We start from the raw sequence: 14,264 nt of genomic DNA, 5'->3' as shown, positions 1-14,264 counted from the left end.
GGATAATGTGCATGTTATGACCTTTTAAATAGGATGCCAATAAGTCCCAAACGTTTGGGATTAGACCATGGCCAATAGAAGTTTTTTGTGGCAATTTTTTTTGCAGGTGGGCGATTTATATTTGTTGACCATGGCATGTTTAGTTGATATGCATGGTAAATTCGCCCTCAGTTTTATTTTTACCAGAAAATTGCCGTGCTCGCAAACTAAGTTGCCATACTCGCATCAACTACAATTTCCACAAAACACGTTCAAATTTGCCATGGTAAAAAATTCGATGTTCGGATTTTAACGTTTTTGTATCAGTTTTGCTAAAGCACATCTAGATGTGCAATAAGTATTGCACATCTAAGTCCTATGTCATTGATCTTATGTTGAGATTCGTGTGGATATTTTCTTTTCTTTTTTCTTTTCCTCTTTATGCTTGATTCACCCACTTAGATGTGCAATAGCTAGAGCACATCTAGATGTGCCGTAGACACATCCTTTTTGTATATATATTTGATTTTTACATAGCCTACAGACAATATCTTGTAAGACAAATCCATAAAGGAATGCAGGACTCACACGAAGGATGTGCATGTGAACAGGGAACTCTCTGGCAAATAAATACAACCTGAATAGGGATCCTAACTGCACGTAGCCTGATTGTATCACAGATTTTTTTTTCATCTACTCAAGCCTACGTATATAAGATGATGAATCTCCACCGTTAAATTTCCATAACTGAAGTTTAACAAATCCCCACTGTTCCTTTTCTTCTATCATATAATAATAGATAGATAGATAGATAGATAGATAGATAGATAGATTGTTTTGGAAGAAATTAGTAATGCATGTATTGTGCAAATCTTTGAAACATAAAATGAAACTTTAATCACGCTTAAGTCACATCTTACACTGGTTGTCCCATAAGCATAGTTTAGAAACTATTTAGCTGTAGGAAGAAGGTGGCATTAAGTTTTATCACATCAGTTGGGACGTGGAAAGACACATATCTGGGGGTATGCTGGCTCATCCGATGTACCCTACTTCCCCAAGTAGCATGGTGATACCATGGGTCGTTATCGCTGCTGCTTTATCGCTAACGCACATCAGCTTCCATGTGTTCTATTATTAACGGAAGACGGCAAAAAAGAATTTAAAAACAGAAATGAAGGACGTGCATCCAAGGAGAACCTCCATCTAGGCTTGGATAGTTTGAGATAATGGGTCAAGTAAGTACCTGCCTCCTCAGGTCAAAGCTACCATGATTGATGAAGACGCCAACTGGTATAGGACACTCATATATACCAAGGACGAAGGACGTTTCGGCAGGCCGGCCGGCCGGCTACTGGAACCACTACTGTTTATTTCCTCTTTATCGTTCAAATTTTGATCGGCACTTGAAGGATGTTGCAGCCGGCCAGCCAAGTAATTGCGTCATGGAATGCCGGCGGCCATGGCGCAGCTTGCTATGGTAGCTTTTCTCGTATAACAAATAGGACGTTTCTTCTGGCTTAGCAGTAGAGATTGGGTAGTTTCTCGTAAAACAAATATGACATTTCCTCTGGCTTAGGCTAACATCAAGTTAACCATGATGGTCTATTTGGTCTTTATATGTCATCTCTTGTTCACCATGCTATGTTATGCGAATCAAGCGGTCATGGTTTCATAATTGTAAAAGATCCTTTATATTGATGTCTAGTATTTTCTGATGAACATGGGATTTTACAGCATATTTTTTGGCTTTTGATTAACCCATCAATTAAACTTCTTTCACAATTATTTCCAAAGCATGACGCCAACGACCATTCTCATGTTGCATTCCCTCGTATAAATCTTTATTGGGATAGCATTGGTGGGTGCATGCGGACATAGGTAACAACATCACGTAAAATCAGGGGGTAAATGATTAGGGATAACTCCACACCTGGAGTCAACCGCGCGTTGCACCTCATGGACTGAGCACCAGTATCCTGACTCTGACATAAATCGAGAACCGGCCTCCCCAATGACCTCCTAACTGGCAACCGACAACAAAACAAAGGTACTTTGCAAACGGCGTGCCAGGAACTCGGTGAAGGATCTGCCAACTCTTCAGATGGAACTAGGCAAAACAAGGCATGCTACCGTGGGCCTCACACACGTAGTATGCTGCTTAGATGGAACTCGGCACGTCTCGTCTACCACCCTGTGTTTGACGAGTTCTCCTTTTTACGTACTCGGCAGTAGTTGCTTTTCTGTTTTGTCGAGTTCCTGATATTAAGAGCATCTCCAGCCGACCCTCCAAGACGCCCTCCCAGGCCACTTTTTAGACGCTGGCGGGCAAAAACACCCTACTCGGGCCTCCAGAAAGCTGTTTTTCACCGGATTTGGCGAAAGTTAGCACCAGCACACCCACCCCAAACCCAGGCCCCTGGGGGGCAGCTGGGGACGCCGGCATGTCTTTTTTGCATGCACAGGCCCAGTTGCCAGCCCCTCTCTCTTCCCTCTCTCTCTCCTCTCTCCTCTCCTTTCTCTTTTTTCTTTCTCCTCTCTCCTCTTCTTTTCCATCCGCCACCTACCACACACACAGCCGGAGCGGAGCACGCATGGCCGCGGAGGGGCTCGTGCCCGACGTAGAGCGGACAGCGCATGGCTGGGGCGGGGCTCGCGCTCGCCGGCCATCTTCGACGTTGCCGACGAGCAGTCCCCTTCCATCACCACCAGCAGCTTCCCCACCGCTTCCGACGCGGCTGCCAGCGGCTCCCTCATCTTCCGCTCCCCGCCTCCCGCGCAACAGGACAGCCACAGCAGCGCCACCGCGGCCTTGCGCCCCATTTGCCCATCACGGCCACTGGCGCGGCTGCAGCGGGCCGCCTCTACTACAACATCAGCGCGGACTTCGCCGCGGCTATGGGCGCGGCCGCCACGGCGAGCGCGAGCGCGGGCACTGCGTCGGCTCGGACCATCGACGCTCGGGCGGGCCGCGCGCGTACCTGCACGGCCGCGGCCATGGACAGGATGGCTGCCGGTGATGCGGCCTCCTTGAGGATCCTCACTAGATCGGTTTCTTGGCATCTTCGCTGACTCCGCCCGCAGACAAGACGACAGCTATGGCCTTGGCCATCTGGACCCGTCCACGCTTCTCCGTGTCGTCCCGGGTCAGGTAGGGCACCATCTCCTACGCCATGGTGGCTAGGATCCTCACCACCTCGACGTTCGCGTCGGTGCCCCCGCCCGCGCACTCCACGGGACATGGCTGGGGCGGGGGCTCGCGCTCGCGCGGCCATGGCGGGGCGCTCGCGTGGCCGGAGTGGAGCACGCGTAGCCGGGGAGGGGCTCGCACGCGCATGGCCGGGGCGGGGAGGGCCTCATCTTCTTCGTCCTCGCAGTGGCCGTCCCCGTGGCCACAAGCGAGCAGGGGGGGCCGGTGCGTGTGTGCACACGCGGGTGGCAGCAGCGGAGGGCGACCACGGCCAGGCGCGGGCGCGAGCTGCTGGAAGGCGACGCGTTCGACGTCCTCGTTTGGGGGTGGAAACGGCTGGAGATCTTTTCACCCCCAAGCCAAAAATTTCGCTGGCAACCCCCCAAGCGGCGAAAAAATGCCTCCTGGGGGGCTCAACGGCTGGAGATGCTCTTAGAGCATCTCCAGCCGCGCCCCCAACAGGCCCCCAAGGCTGTTTTTTAGCGCCTGCGCCGAAAAATGGTCCAGTCGCGCCCCCACGAGCCTGTTTTTGGCCGGATTATGCCGAAATTGGCGCCGGCGCACCCAATCCGAACCCGGCGCGCTGGGGGCGCCCGGGGGAACCGGCTCGAACGTTTTAGCACGAAAGAGTGGCGGGACCGATGCGTCAGCGAGACAGGCTGGTCGTCCTCATCGTCTCTGTTTTCCCGCGGGGAATCAATGCCAAGGCTCGCGCCGGTCAGCATGCCATTGATTCACGGGCGGCGAAGTGCGGCAACGCCGCCCCGCCTTCCGCCATGCGTGTCGCACACGGCCGCCCCCGAGCCGCTATATAAAAGGCGCCCCTGGCCGCGCCGGTGAGGCACCCATCCATCGGCAGTCCTCCCCCTCCTCGCCGCCGTAGTTCCTCCCCTCTCTCCGTCATTCGAGCCCCTCTTTCTCCCCCCCGGCAACCATGAGCGTGAGGTACCCCGGCGACGCGGCGGCGGCCAAGGGTTTCGGCCGCCGCTCACTGAATGAGTGGGAGGCAAACCTCCTCCACGAGTCCAAATACCCCGCGCCGCCCGATGTACGCCTTCCGTCGCGGTGGAGGCTCAGCGCCGGCAGGGTCCTTGTCCCCCCTCTACCCGTCCCCGAGACGCCCTATTTCCACGCCGAGATCGAGCGTGCGCGGGCGTCCCTGACGGCCGCGGAGCGGGCGCTCCCGGAGTACGCCACCGACAACCACGCGGCGTGGGCGGCGTACTTCGAACGCCGGCAGGAGGAGCGGCTCGTCTCCATGACAATGCGCGGATGCCGCACGGCCGCAACAACAGCGAGGGCCACCGCCTGTGGTGGGGCATCCCTGGCCGCACGCTCAGCGGCGTCCTCGCACACGTCGAGGGCGGCAACGACCCGCCGCTCGAGTGAAGCAGCGCGCCGGGGTGAGGGGTCGAGCAGCGGCCGTGTCAAGGAGGAGAAGCATCGGCCGTAGTTTAGGGTTTTTTTCGTCCCTTTTATTCGTGTAAAAAACGGCTAAATTTCGTCGAAATTTGGCCGTGTTTGTTTAAATTTGGCCGTGTTTGTTAAAATTTGGACGAACTGTGAGGGCGTCTGAGGGCGACCTGGGGCGGCGGCTGGGAACGTGCTCGCCCCCACACCAAAAAAACACCGGCTCGCCCCCAAGCAGCGCTTTTTCGTGCCCTTGGGGGGCCGAACGGCTGAAGATGCTCTAAGAACTCAGCAATCTTAACGATTGCCGACCTGTTCCAGCCGTGTCCTGTTTGGCGCCGGCGGAACATGGCAAACTCACTGGCAGAGTTGTTTTATGGTTCTCGCTTTTAAAATTGGAAACATTGCCGCGACTGCTAAATTAAGCTGATACTTTTATGCGCCATGCTCCTTAAGACGGCAATTATGGTAGAGTTTCTCTAAGCTGCAGGCGTCCCATTTGAATTAAGAAAACAAACAAGCTCAGTCGTCGGTGTGTTCAACTCCGGTAGAGAAAAAATGAATCCGTTAGCAAACCATGTTCTATAAAGTGGCAGCACTCCCAGTGAGTTCTATCACCAGAGTTGAGAAATACAATCTTACGTTACGTGTACCTTCCAAACCCTTGCTAGCAAGCCCTTGCTACTTAGCTAGTACTCCTTGGTGCTGATCAATGGCGGCGGTGAAATTGGAGGAAGTGAGAAGGGCACAGCGGGCTGAGGGTCTGGCGACCGTGCTGGCAATCGGCACGGCCGTCCCGGCCAACTGCGTGTACCAGGCCACCTACCCGGACTACTATTTCAGAGTCACCAAGAGCGAGCACCTCCCGGACCTCAAGGAGAAGTTCGAGAGGATGTGCGAGAAGTCCACGATCAGGAAGAGGCACATGCACCTCACCGAGGAGATCCTGAAAAAGAACCCTAGCATCTGCTCTCACATGGAGCCGTCGCTGGACACGCGCCACGACATTGTCGTCGTGGAGGTCCCCAAACTTGGGAAAGAGGCGGCAGAGAGGGCCATCAAGGAGTGGGGCCAGCCGCTGTCGAAGATCACCCACGTCGTCTTCTGCACCACCTCCGGCGTGGACATGCCAGGCGCCGACTACCAGTTGGCGAGGTTGCTCGGCCTCTCGCCGACGGTCAAACGCCTCATGATGTACCAGCAAGGCTGCTTTGGCGGTGCCACGGTGCTCCGCATGGCCAAAGACATCGCCGAGAACAACCGCGGCGCACGCGTGCTGGTGGTCTGCTCGGAGATCACTGCCATGGCATTCCGTGGCCCCTCCAAGTCCCATTTGGATTCGCTGGTTGGACATGCGCTCTTTGGCGATGGCGCGGCCGCTGCCATCATCGGCGCCGACCCCGACGAGCCCTTTGAGAAGTCACTCTTCCAGCTGGTATCAGCGAGCCAGACCATCCTGCCCGGCTCCGAGGGTGCCATCAACGGCCACCTTACGGAGGCGGGGCTCACCATCCACCTTCTCAAGGACGTGCCCGGGCTCATCTCTGAGAACATTGAACAAGCGCTCGAGGACGCCTTCAAGCCTCTGGGCATCCACGACTGGAACTCCATCTTCTGGATTGCACACCCTGGTGGGCCAGCAATCCTGGACATGGTTGAGGAGAAAGTTGGCCTTGACAAGGAACGCATGCGCGCCAGCCGAGAGGTCCTATCGGAGTACGGCAACATGTCCAGCGCATGTGTCCTCTTCGTCCTCGATGTGATGCGTAAGACCTCTTCCCAGGATGGCCACGCAACCACTGGAGAGGGTAAGGAGTGGGGTGTCCTCTTCGGCTTCGGCCCCGGCCTCACCGTCGAGACAATCGTCCTCTGCAGCGTCCCGATCACAGCCACTGCATAATCGATCAGCAAACCACACTTTATTATTTATTCGCCAACAACATAAAATCACCAGTACTACAAGTGGTTACGAGAGCGGCCCTGTGATGGCTGTTCTGAGTTTCCTTTATCCCCGGGTTTTCACTTTTTGTTTTCTGCTGTAAGAATTGATATGTGTTTTCCTCCCCAAACCCTGTTGTATGTGCTCCTGATGTACCTCGTGTATTCTAGTAACGTTCAACATTATGTATGGGTTGCATTGTCTACATCCTCAAACATGTACGGTTCAGCTGCCTGTCTCTTTTCCCTCTCATCCTGATCATTGAGCTTCTTAACCATCTATTTACTTTTGCCGCGATTACTGCATAATCCATATGTTTGGGATGCTACAGCCATCTAAGATAGAATGTTCTTAATTAGACATACTAGTTATTAACCCCGTGGTGTTTTCGGTTTTCAAATATAGCGACATTCAGGACACTATTTTGATCAGTGTAATAGTATTTAATTTCTAATTTTGTATAGATAAAAGGATCGAGTTAAACAGCTCCATCCATTTGTGATTGTACTGTTTGCGTGTATACTCTTTTCCAACCATCAATCGAGACACAACTATTTTTCACCAGAGGAACTTTATGTTTATAAGAAATGTAACAGTGTTCCATATTCATGAAGGTTGCTTGTGTATTGGTGGCTGTAGTTTTGCAAATGCAAAATTCAGTAGATGTATCATTTGTTATCCTTTTTTCCCACAAATTATGACGGAGTTTGGTGTTATGGTTTAGAGATGTTGAGCATGTCCTCAATAACATCTTTACTGTTATCTTTAAGAGCATGTCATTTTTAAGATCAAATTTACATAAGATATTCATGCAAAGTGTTCTATAGGGAGTACATGTGGGAATTCATTTCCCCCTAGTAACAAGTACTGAATCCATGCACTTTATTCATTTTGTCTGGTAAAATGCAATATTGAAACCATTTATATTACATGAAAATATATTGACATTTTTTAGAGTTTTTTTTGTTAAAATTCATCAGATAGGGGACCTGATTTTTTTAATGATTAATTTTCTAAGAAAAACCTATTGAGGAAAAGCGGGGAATTCTAGTTATTTTCCATTGAAAACACACAAGTCATATCAGTTCATGACATGGATAATTGTGTGTGTGTGCATGGTATCTTTCTCACAGATGATAAATGGAAGGCTTAATTTTATAACCTTGTAGCGGTATATTAGCATGGAAATTTGAGCACATGATGATTTTAGTACTATTTGCACTATTCTCCTAACAATGGCATAAGTAGATGTATGTGTAGTTATCATACCTTGTGCCAAACTATCAGCAAATCCCACGCGCTGCAGTCAATGAACCAACTAAATATAGTAACAAGTCATCACCAGCCACATATGTGCTTCATACAAAAAGCAGTAAATTAAGTGACGAATTTTCCCAACCCAAATCTAAAGCTCACGCAAGATAATTAATAATCAAACCTCCAACTTGTTAGCGTGTATGACATAGATCAAACCTGCTTGAAAAAATTACCATTGCCCGCATCTAGAGCAAATGGATCCCGTTCATCGCCACGTACATGTAGACAAAAGAAACTCATGGAACTGCAATAGGCCAGTACTCACCATCAGCTCTTGGCATGGGCGTCCTCAGCACTTCACATTGTAGGGCAATGGTGTGCTCATCAACGCCTTCGCTCACAAACGAACACACCGTCTTCTTTCATGGCAAATCGGCAGATTTTCTTGTCACTAAAGTACTATATGCGCCTTCTATTTTTCTTCTTCATGGGGATCTATCATTAGGAGCTGTTGAATTTGGTCTTGTGTCGGCAACAGCATATGTCTGTTGGCAACATATTTGACAAATTTTTAGGTGATATCAATTTTTAAATTAATTATCAAAGCCTTTCTTTATCAGGAATGCATGCAGACATTCATTTTCTTTGCCGACAATGAGCAGATCCTGGGACCATAATATATTAGCAAGGGGTAATATTTAAGTTACGTCAAAAATAAATTTGCACTTTTTTGCACTTTTCTGTTAAACTACAGGAGATAGATTTCAAAATATCTAATTGAGGTAAGGTGGGGATTATAGCTTTTTTAATCTGCAACACATATATGGGTCTGTGTATCACATGTTTCTGACAGATGACAGGCATAAGGCTTATTTTTATTACATTGAGTTAGTCAAATTGGTATGGAGATTTCAGCGTACAATCATTTTTAATATTTCTTTCTCCTAATTATGACAAAAATATATATATGTGTGTAGTTATCACACCTTGCATTAAAATTATCAGAAAATTCAATGCCTGCACCCAAATCTACACATATATGCATCAGAAAATAGATGCACATATGTGTTAGATCCTTTGGATCGGGTAGGCTAGATCATCCGGAAAACCTACCTTCACTTTGGGTTGATGAACTCGAGCCTGAGGCCATCGTGGTGAGATGGCCACGACGGCAATGACAGAGAGATGGCGGCGGCGGTGGAGCTTCCCGTCGTATCGCGCTAACCCTAGATCGGTAGGGATGTAGGTGGGGTTCTGGACGCACGGTGAATCTCGTGTTGTGTGCGGCCGACTCTCCCACCCCTTTATATAGCGCGGCGACAGGGGCCCACCAACCATGGTTTGGTTGGGCGCCCCCGATCAGGGCGCGAGTCAAGGGCCCGTCGAGCCGCTGGGCTCGATCGGGAGGAGATCAACCTAACATTCTCCCCCTTGATCTCAACTTTACTTTTAACCTTATACTTTCTAGTTTATTTGTTTCGTCACATATTGATACATAGAGCATGTTTCATCGTCACAGCTTAATCGTCGATAGAATCATACAACTACAACATACGTTTTGTTCAGAAACAAATTCTGTTCCTTTTGGGCCTATCCAGGAATCATAAGGCTTTCCCTTAAACCCATGTCGGCTATGTGTTCCTTGAACACATTGGGTGGTAAGCTTTTCGTTAACGGATCCGCAAGCATATCCTTTGTCCTTATATGCTCGAGACCTATAGTTTGATCCTGGATTTTATCTTTCACAACATAACACCTTATCTCTATTGTTTTGGCAGCATTACTCGACTTGTTGTTGTGAGCATAGAATACCGTGGGTTGGTTGTCGCAGTACATCTTTAGTGGTTTGTGAATACAATCTACCACTTTCAAGTCGGGTACAAATTTCTTTAGCCATATCGCCTGCCCTGTGGCCTTGAAGCATGCTATGAGTTCTGCATACATCGTGGATGATGCAACTATCGACTGTTTGGAGCTTTTCCATGAAATAGCTCCCCTAGCGAGAGTGAAGACATATCCTGACATGGATTTTCTATCATCTCTGCCCCCCCCCCCCCCCCGCGCAAAATCTGCGTCTGAATACCCTTTTATCTCTAGGGAATCACTTCTCCTGTATATTAGCATGTAGTCCTTCGTGCCTTGCGCATAACGCAATTCTTTCTTTACCATCTTCCAGTGCTCCATGCCTGGATTCTCTTGATATCTACCAAGTGCCTCGGTGATAAAAGCTAAGTCAGGGTGAGTGCACACTTGTGCATACTGTAAGCTGCCAACTACCGAAGCATATGATACTGCTTTCATTTGATCGATCTCGTACTGGTTCTTGAGACATTTGAATTTCCCAAAACTATTGCCCTTAACTATAGGAGCAGGTGTGGCTTTACTCGCATGCATATTATACTTTTTAAGAACCTTTTCCAAATATGCTTTCTGCGACAGTCCTAAGACCCATTGTTCCTATCTCGGTGAATTTTTATGCCCAAAACATATGATGCTTCACCAAGATTTGTTATGTCAAAATTTGAGGATAAGAACTTCTTTGTTTCTTGTAGTAGACTAACATCACCGCTAGCAAGCAGGATATCATCCACATACAAGATCAGGAAAATATTCCATTTTTAAACTTTGCATAAATGCAATTATCCTCAATATTTCCTTTACATCCAAAACTTTTAATCGTTTGATTAAACTTTAGATACCACTGCCGAGAGGCTTGTCTTAAACCATAAATGGATTTCTTCAGGCGGCATCCCATATTTTCCTCGCCTTCCATGATAAAACCCTTAGGCTGTTTTATGTAGACATTTTTTTAAATCACCATTCAGAAATGCCGTCTTAACATCCATTTGATGTAACTCTAAATCAAAATGAGAAACTAATGCCATTATGATTATGAAGAAATCCTTACATGAGACTGGAGAAAATGTCTCATTGTAATCTATCTCTTCTCTTTGTGTAAATCCTTTTGCCACGAGTCGTGCTTTATACTTTTCTATATTTCCTTTAGAGTCATACTTAATTTTGTAGACCCATTTACAACCTACTGTTTTGTCTCCTTTAGGAATTTCCTCTAAGTCCCAAACATGTTTGGAACTCATCGATTTCATCTCGTCTTCCATTGCCTTCATCCACTTTGATGAATGAGGGCTTCTCATGGCTTCTTCATATGAGGTGGGATCTTTTTCCATATGAACCATTTCTATGTTGTAAACTTTAAAGTTAGTAGAAATAGCTGACTTTCTTGGTCTTGTAGACCTTCTAAGGGCCTCAGTTTCTGGCACATTCTGTGCCTCAACTTCTGGCACTTCTTCTAAAATTTTCTGTTGCACTTCCCTTTCATGCTCAACAACGGGTTCAGTCGGCTCCTGACGGACAGGTTCCGGGTCTGCTCCCATAGTTGTCATGGGTGGAGTTGCAACTGATAGTGAGAAAAATGGCTCCTGAATCATCGGATTAGGTGCATGCACCATCTTCTCCTCAAGATCAATTTTCCGAGCTACCAAGCTCCCCCTCATCATTTCGTCCTCTAAGAAGACTGCATGTCTCGTTTCTACAAACTTTGTATATCTGTCTGGGCAGTAGAAACGAAAAACCCTTTGATCTGTCTGGATAGCCAATGAAGTGGCAACTTACTGTTTTGAGATCTAACTTTGCAATATTTGGATTAAACATTTTGGCCTCAGTAGGGCACCCCACACCCTGAAGTGTTGTAGGGAGGGCACCCTTCATGTCCATAGCTTGTACGGTGTTTTGGGCACCGACTTGCTTGGTACCCTATTGAGAATGTGAATGGCGGTTTCAAGCGCGTCCATCCATAATCACAATGGCAAGTTGGAATAACTCATCATGCCGCGCACCATATCCATAAGTGTACGGTTACACCTTTCAGCTACTCCATTCTTTTCTCCCAGAGTGGGATACATTAAAAGCACATGAGTTATCATATCTTTCTCTTGTCAGAATTTCTCCCGCCATACGGGATTTTTGATATAATATCATGTCAGCTTTACCCCGTTACGCAGGTATTTTCCCAGACTTTTCCCGCCATGCAGGTTTTACCATAATCATCTTTTCCCGCCGTGCGGGTAATTCCCAGTAAGGGAACATAAATGACAGAATTGCCTCTTTTGACTGCATATTCAATCATTAAATTTAGGAATAAATCCGAATGCTCTTTGACACACATGCTTGATACGACGTTGGTCAAATTAAACACGCATGTTACTTGTTTCATTTCAAATCATGTTGACTGAAAAATCTTCTTCATAGAGAGTACATGAAAGACATTCATCAACCAAGACTCTCAATGATCTATCTCTTTTCTTTTGATGCCATTCTTTAGAGAGAATATACTCACTCATGTTATGACCTTTTTTGGTCATCTTTCGGGTCACAAGTACCCAGCCATTCGCTTTCACGAATGAAAGCATGAAAAACTTTTAGTCTGAAAAAACATAGCCAATAATCAACAATAATGGGCATAAAAATAACCCTACGTTGGTCTGGTTAAAAAAATGCACATTAAACTTTTGAAACTTTCTTTTATATTCTAAATCACTACTGTGGCAGAATTAGAATAAACATCATCCTTCTACATTAATTCCATATCACCGTTGGGCGGAAATGGAAATAATGCATATAACTCATAAACAATGTGATGATACTATTTCTATTAAACAACGTTCCTAATAATTAATCGTCATCATCAACTTTATTGCAGCGGGAACAAGAAATATGCATTTCTCTAGTTCAAGAACATTTCTAGATCTTTATCCGTTCTCTAAAAATGGATCACTTTGATACAAAATTTATCAGAGATTTAAACTTTGAACATAAGACTCATAGAATTATAGCACTGTTATCATCAATGTTGGTCAGAAAATAACAATACAATATTTTAACTTTAAAGAAATATCTTCCTTTTGTCATAGCGGAAACTATGTGCATCCACTGGTAGAAAAAGGGCCTGTTGTCCCGGTTCATAAGGGCCTTTTGTCCCGGTTCCTGAACCGGGACTAAAGGGTCGGTACTAATGCCTTGTATCTTTAGTCCCGGTTCAATCCAGAACCGGGACAGATGGGCCTCCATGTGGCCTGTGCACGGAGCCCAGGCAGGAGACCCTTTGGTTCCGGTTGGCGGCACCAACCGGGACCAATAGGCATCCACGCGTCAGCATTTCTGTGGCTGGGGTTTTTGTTATTTTTGAAGGGGGGGGGGGTTTGGAGGTTTTGGGGGGTTAATTTAGGTGTTTCATATATTTTGTTAGCTAGCTATAATTAATAGAGAGAAGTGTCCTCTCTTATGTCCGTGCTTGGTCGACGCTACGTACTATACATATGTATAGAGAGGACTAGACACGCTAGCTAGCTAGTAAGCAAACAAAGGAAACAGAAGATTGTCATGAACATATATGCATACAGAGAGAAGTGATATCAACCACCTCTCCTTCTCCGAGAGATTGGTCGAATAACAAGTTCTCGTATATCTATCCGACACTACCGGCTACATATATACAATAATTATCTCTTACAAATATAATCATACGGACTCATGGTCCACATAGTATTCTCCGTCTTCAGCGATCACGTGGTCAAGAAAGAATGCCGCCAATTCCTCTTGAATGGCTCGCATGCGAGATGGTGCTAGGAGTTCATCCCGCTTCCAAAACATCTAATTTAAAGAAGGGGGTCAATACACATATATATGAATGAATGAAACTCAACACAAATATTGGTCATAAAATAAAATTGTGAATGTTGTTATTTACGTACTTCATATTGTTTGTCAGTGTAGCCCCGCTCACAGGTCATGTGGCGGATGGACTCGCAAACGTAGTATCCATAAAAATCATTCCCTTGTTCTTGCCACAACCACTTTACAAGAAATAGAGGTCAATCAAACTGATAAGTAAGAATGCCAAATGGTATTGATGAAACTAGCGCTTGAATCAATAGGAGATGCGCGGAACATGCTACTATAGTACTTACTTTCGGGTGTCTAAATTGCAGCTTCTTCGGGAGTCCTGGAGCTTTTTTGGAGAATTTTTTCCAAACCCTGCCAGACAAAGAAAACAAATACTTGATATATCAGGAAATGAACAAAGTTGCTGATATGGTGGATAATGATCGATTTAACTTACCTCTCGAGCATTTGAGTCATGTCTGCATAGTCCTGGGGATCTTTTCGTCTTGAGTCTAAGACGGTTACTAGTCCCTGCTCAAGCTTAATCTCTAGGAGAATATAGTGGTAACTGCACACGCATGCATAACTCATCAATTACATTACTATAACCTTGACTAATATATAAGGGAAACCGAATACGCACAAGACAGTAACACTCACTTGAAGTTGTAAGGAAAGAGTATTATATCTTTGTTTTCATTTATTACCAACAATCGTAGCAAGTTGGCCTCGGTATCCGCGGCATGAAATTTAACCTGAGTTGCATCTATGAGATATGTGTTAATGAACCCAATATCACCGACTTGT

At 46.6% G+C, this 14,264-nt stretch overlaps 1 protein-coding gene and 1 pseudogene across 1 annotated transcript; one reads left to right on the top strand and one right to left on the bottom strand.

Moving 5' to 3' along the window:
• Window positions 1-2,318: 2,318 nt before the first annotated feature.
• On the bottom strand, window positions 2,319-3,316 carry LOC123055548 (uncharacterized; annotated as a pseudogene).
• A 2,028-nt stretch (window positions 3,317-5,344) lies between these two features.
• On the top strand, window positions 5,345-6,776 carry LOC123073525 (chalcone synthase 2-like). The gene is made up of 2 exons (XM_044496651.1): window positions 5,345-6,387; window positions 6,718-6,776. The coding sequence occupies exons 1-2, from the start codon at window positions 5,472-5,474 to the stop codon at window positions 6,774-6,776; spliced, it is 975 nt and encodes a 324-aa protein (XP_044352586.1). The 5' UTR covers window positions 5,345-5,471.
• The last annotated feature ends 7,488 nt before the right edge of the window (window positions 6,777-14,264 follow it).

Source organism: Triticum aestivum, chromosome 1A (assembly GCF_018294505.1).
Source record: "Triticum aestivum cultivar Chinese Spring chromosome 1A, IWGSC CS RefSeq v2.1, whole genome shotgun sequence".
NCBI lineage: Eukaryota > Viridiplantae > Streptophyta > Magnoliopsida > Poales > Poaceae > Triticum > Triticum aestivum.
This window is presented reverse-complemented; position numbering and strand designations above follow the sequence as displayed.

Bases quoted from the DNA above. Each gene is read 5' to 3' on its own strand.
- LOC123073525 (XM_044496651.1), top strand. From the start codon at position 5,472: ATGTGCGAGAAGTCCACGATCAGGAAGAGGCACATGCACCTCACCGAG. The intron at 6,388-6,717 runs GTAAGGAGTGGG...TATGGGTTGCAT, and splicing joins CCACGCAACCACTGGAGAGG to TGTCTACATCCTCAAACATG.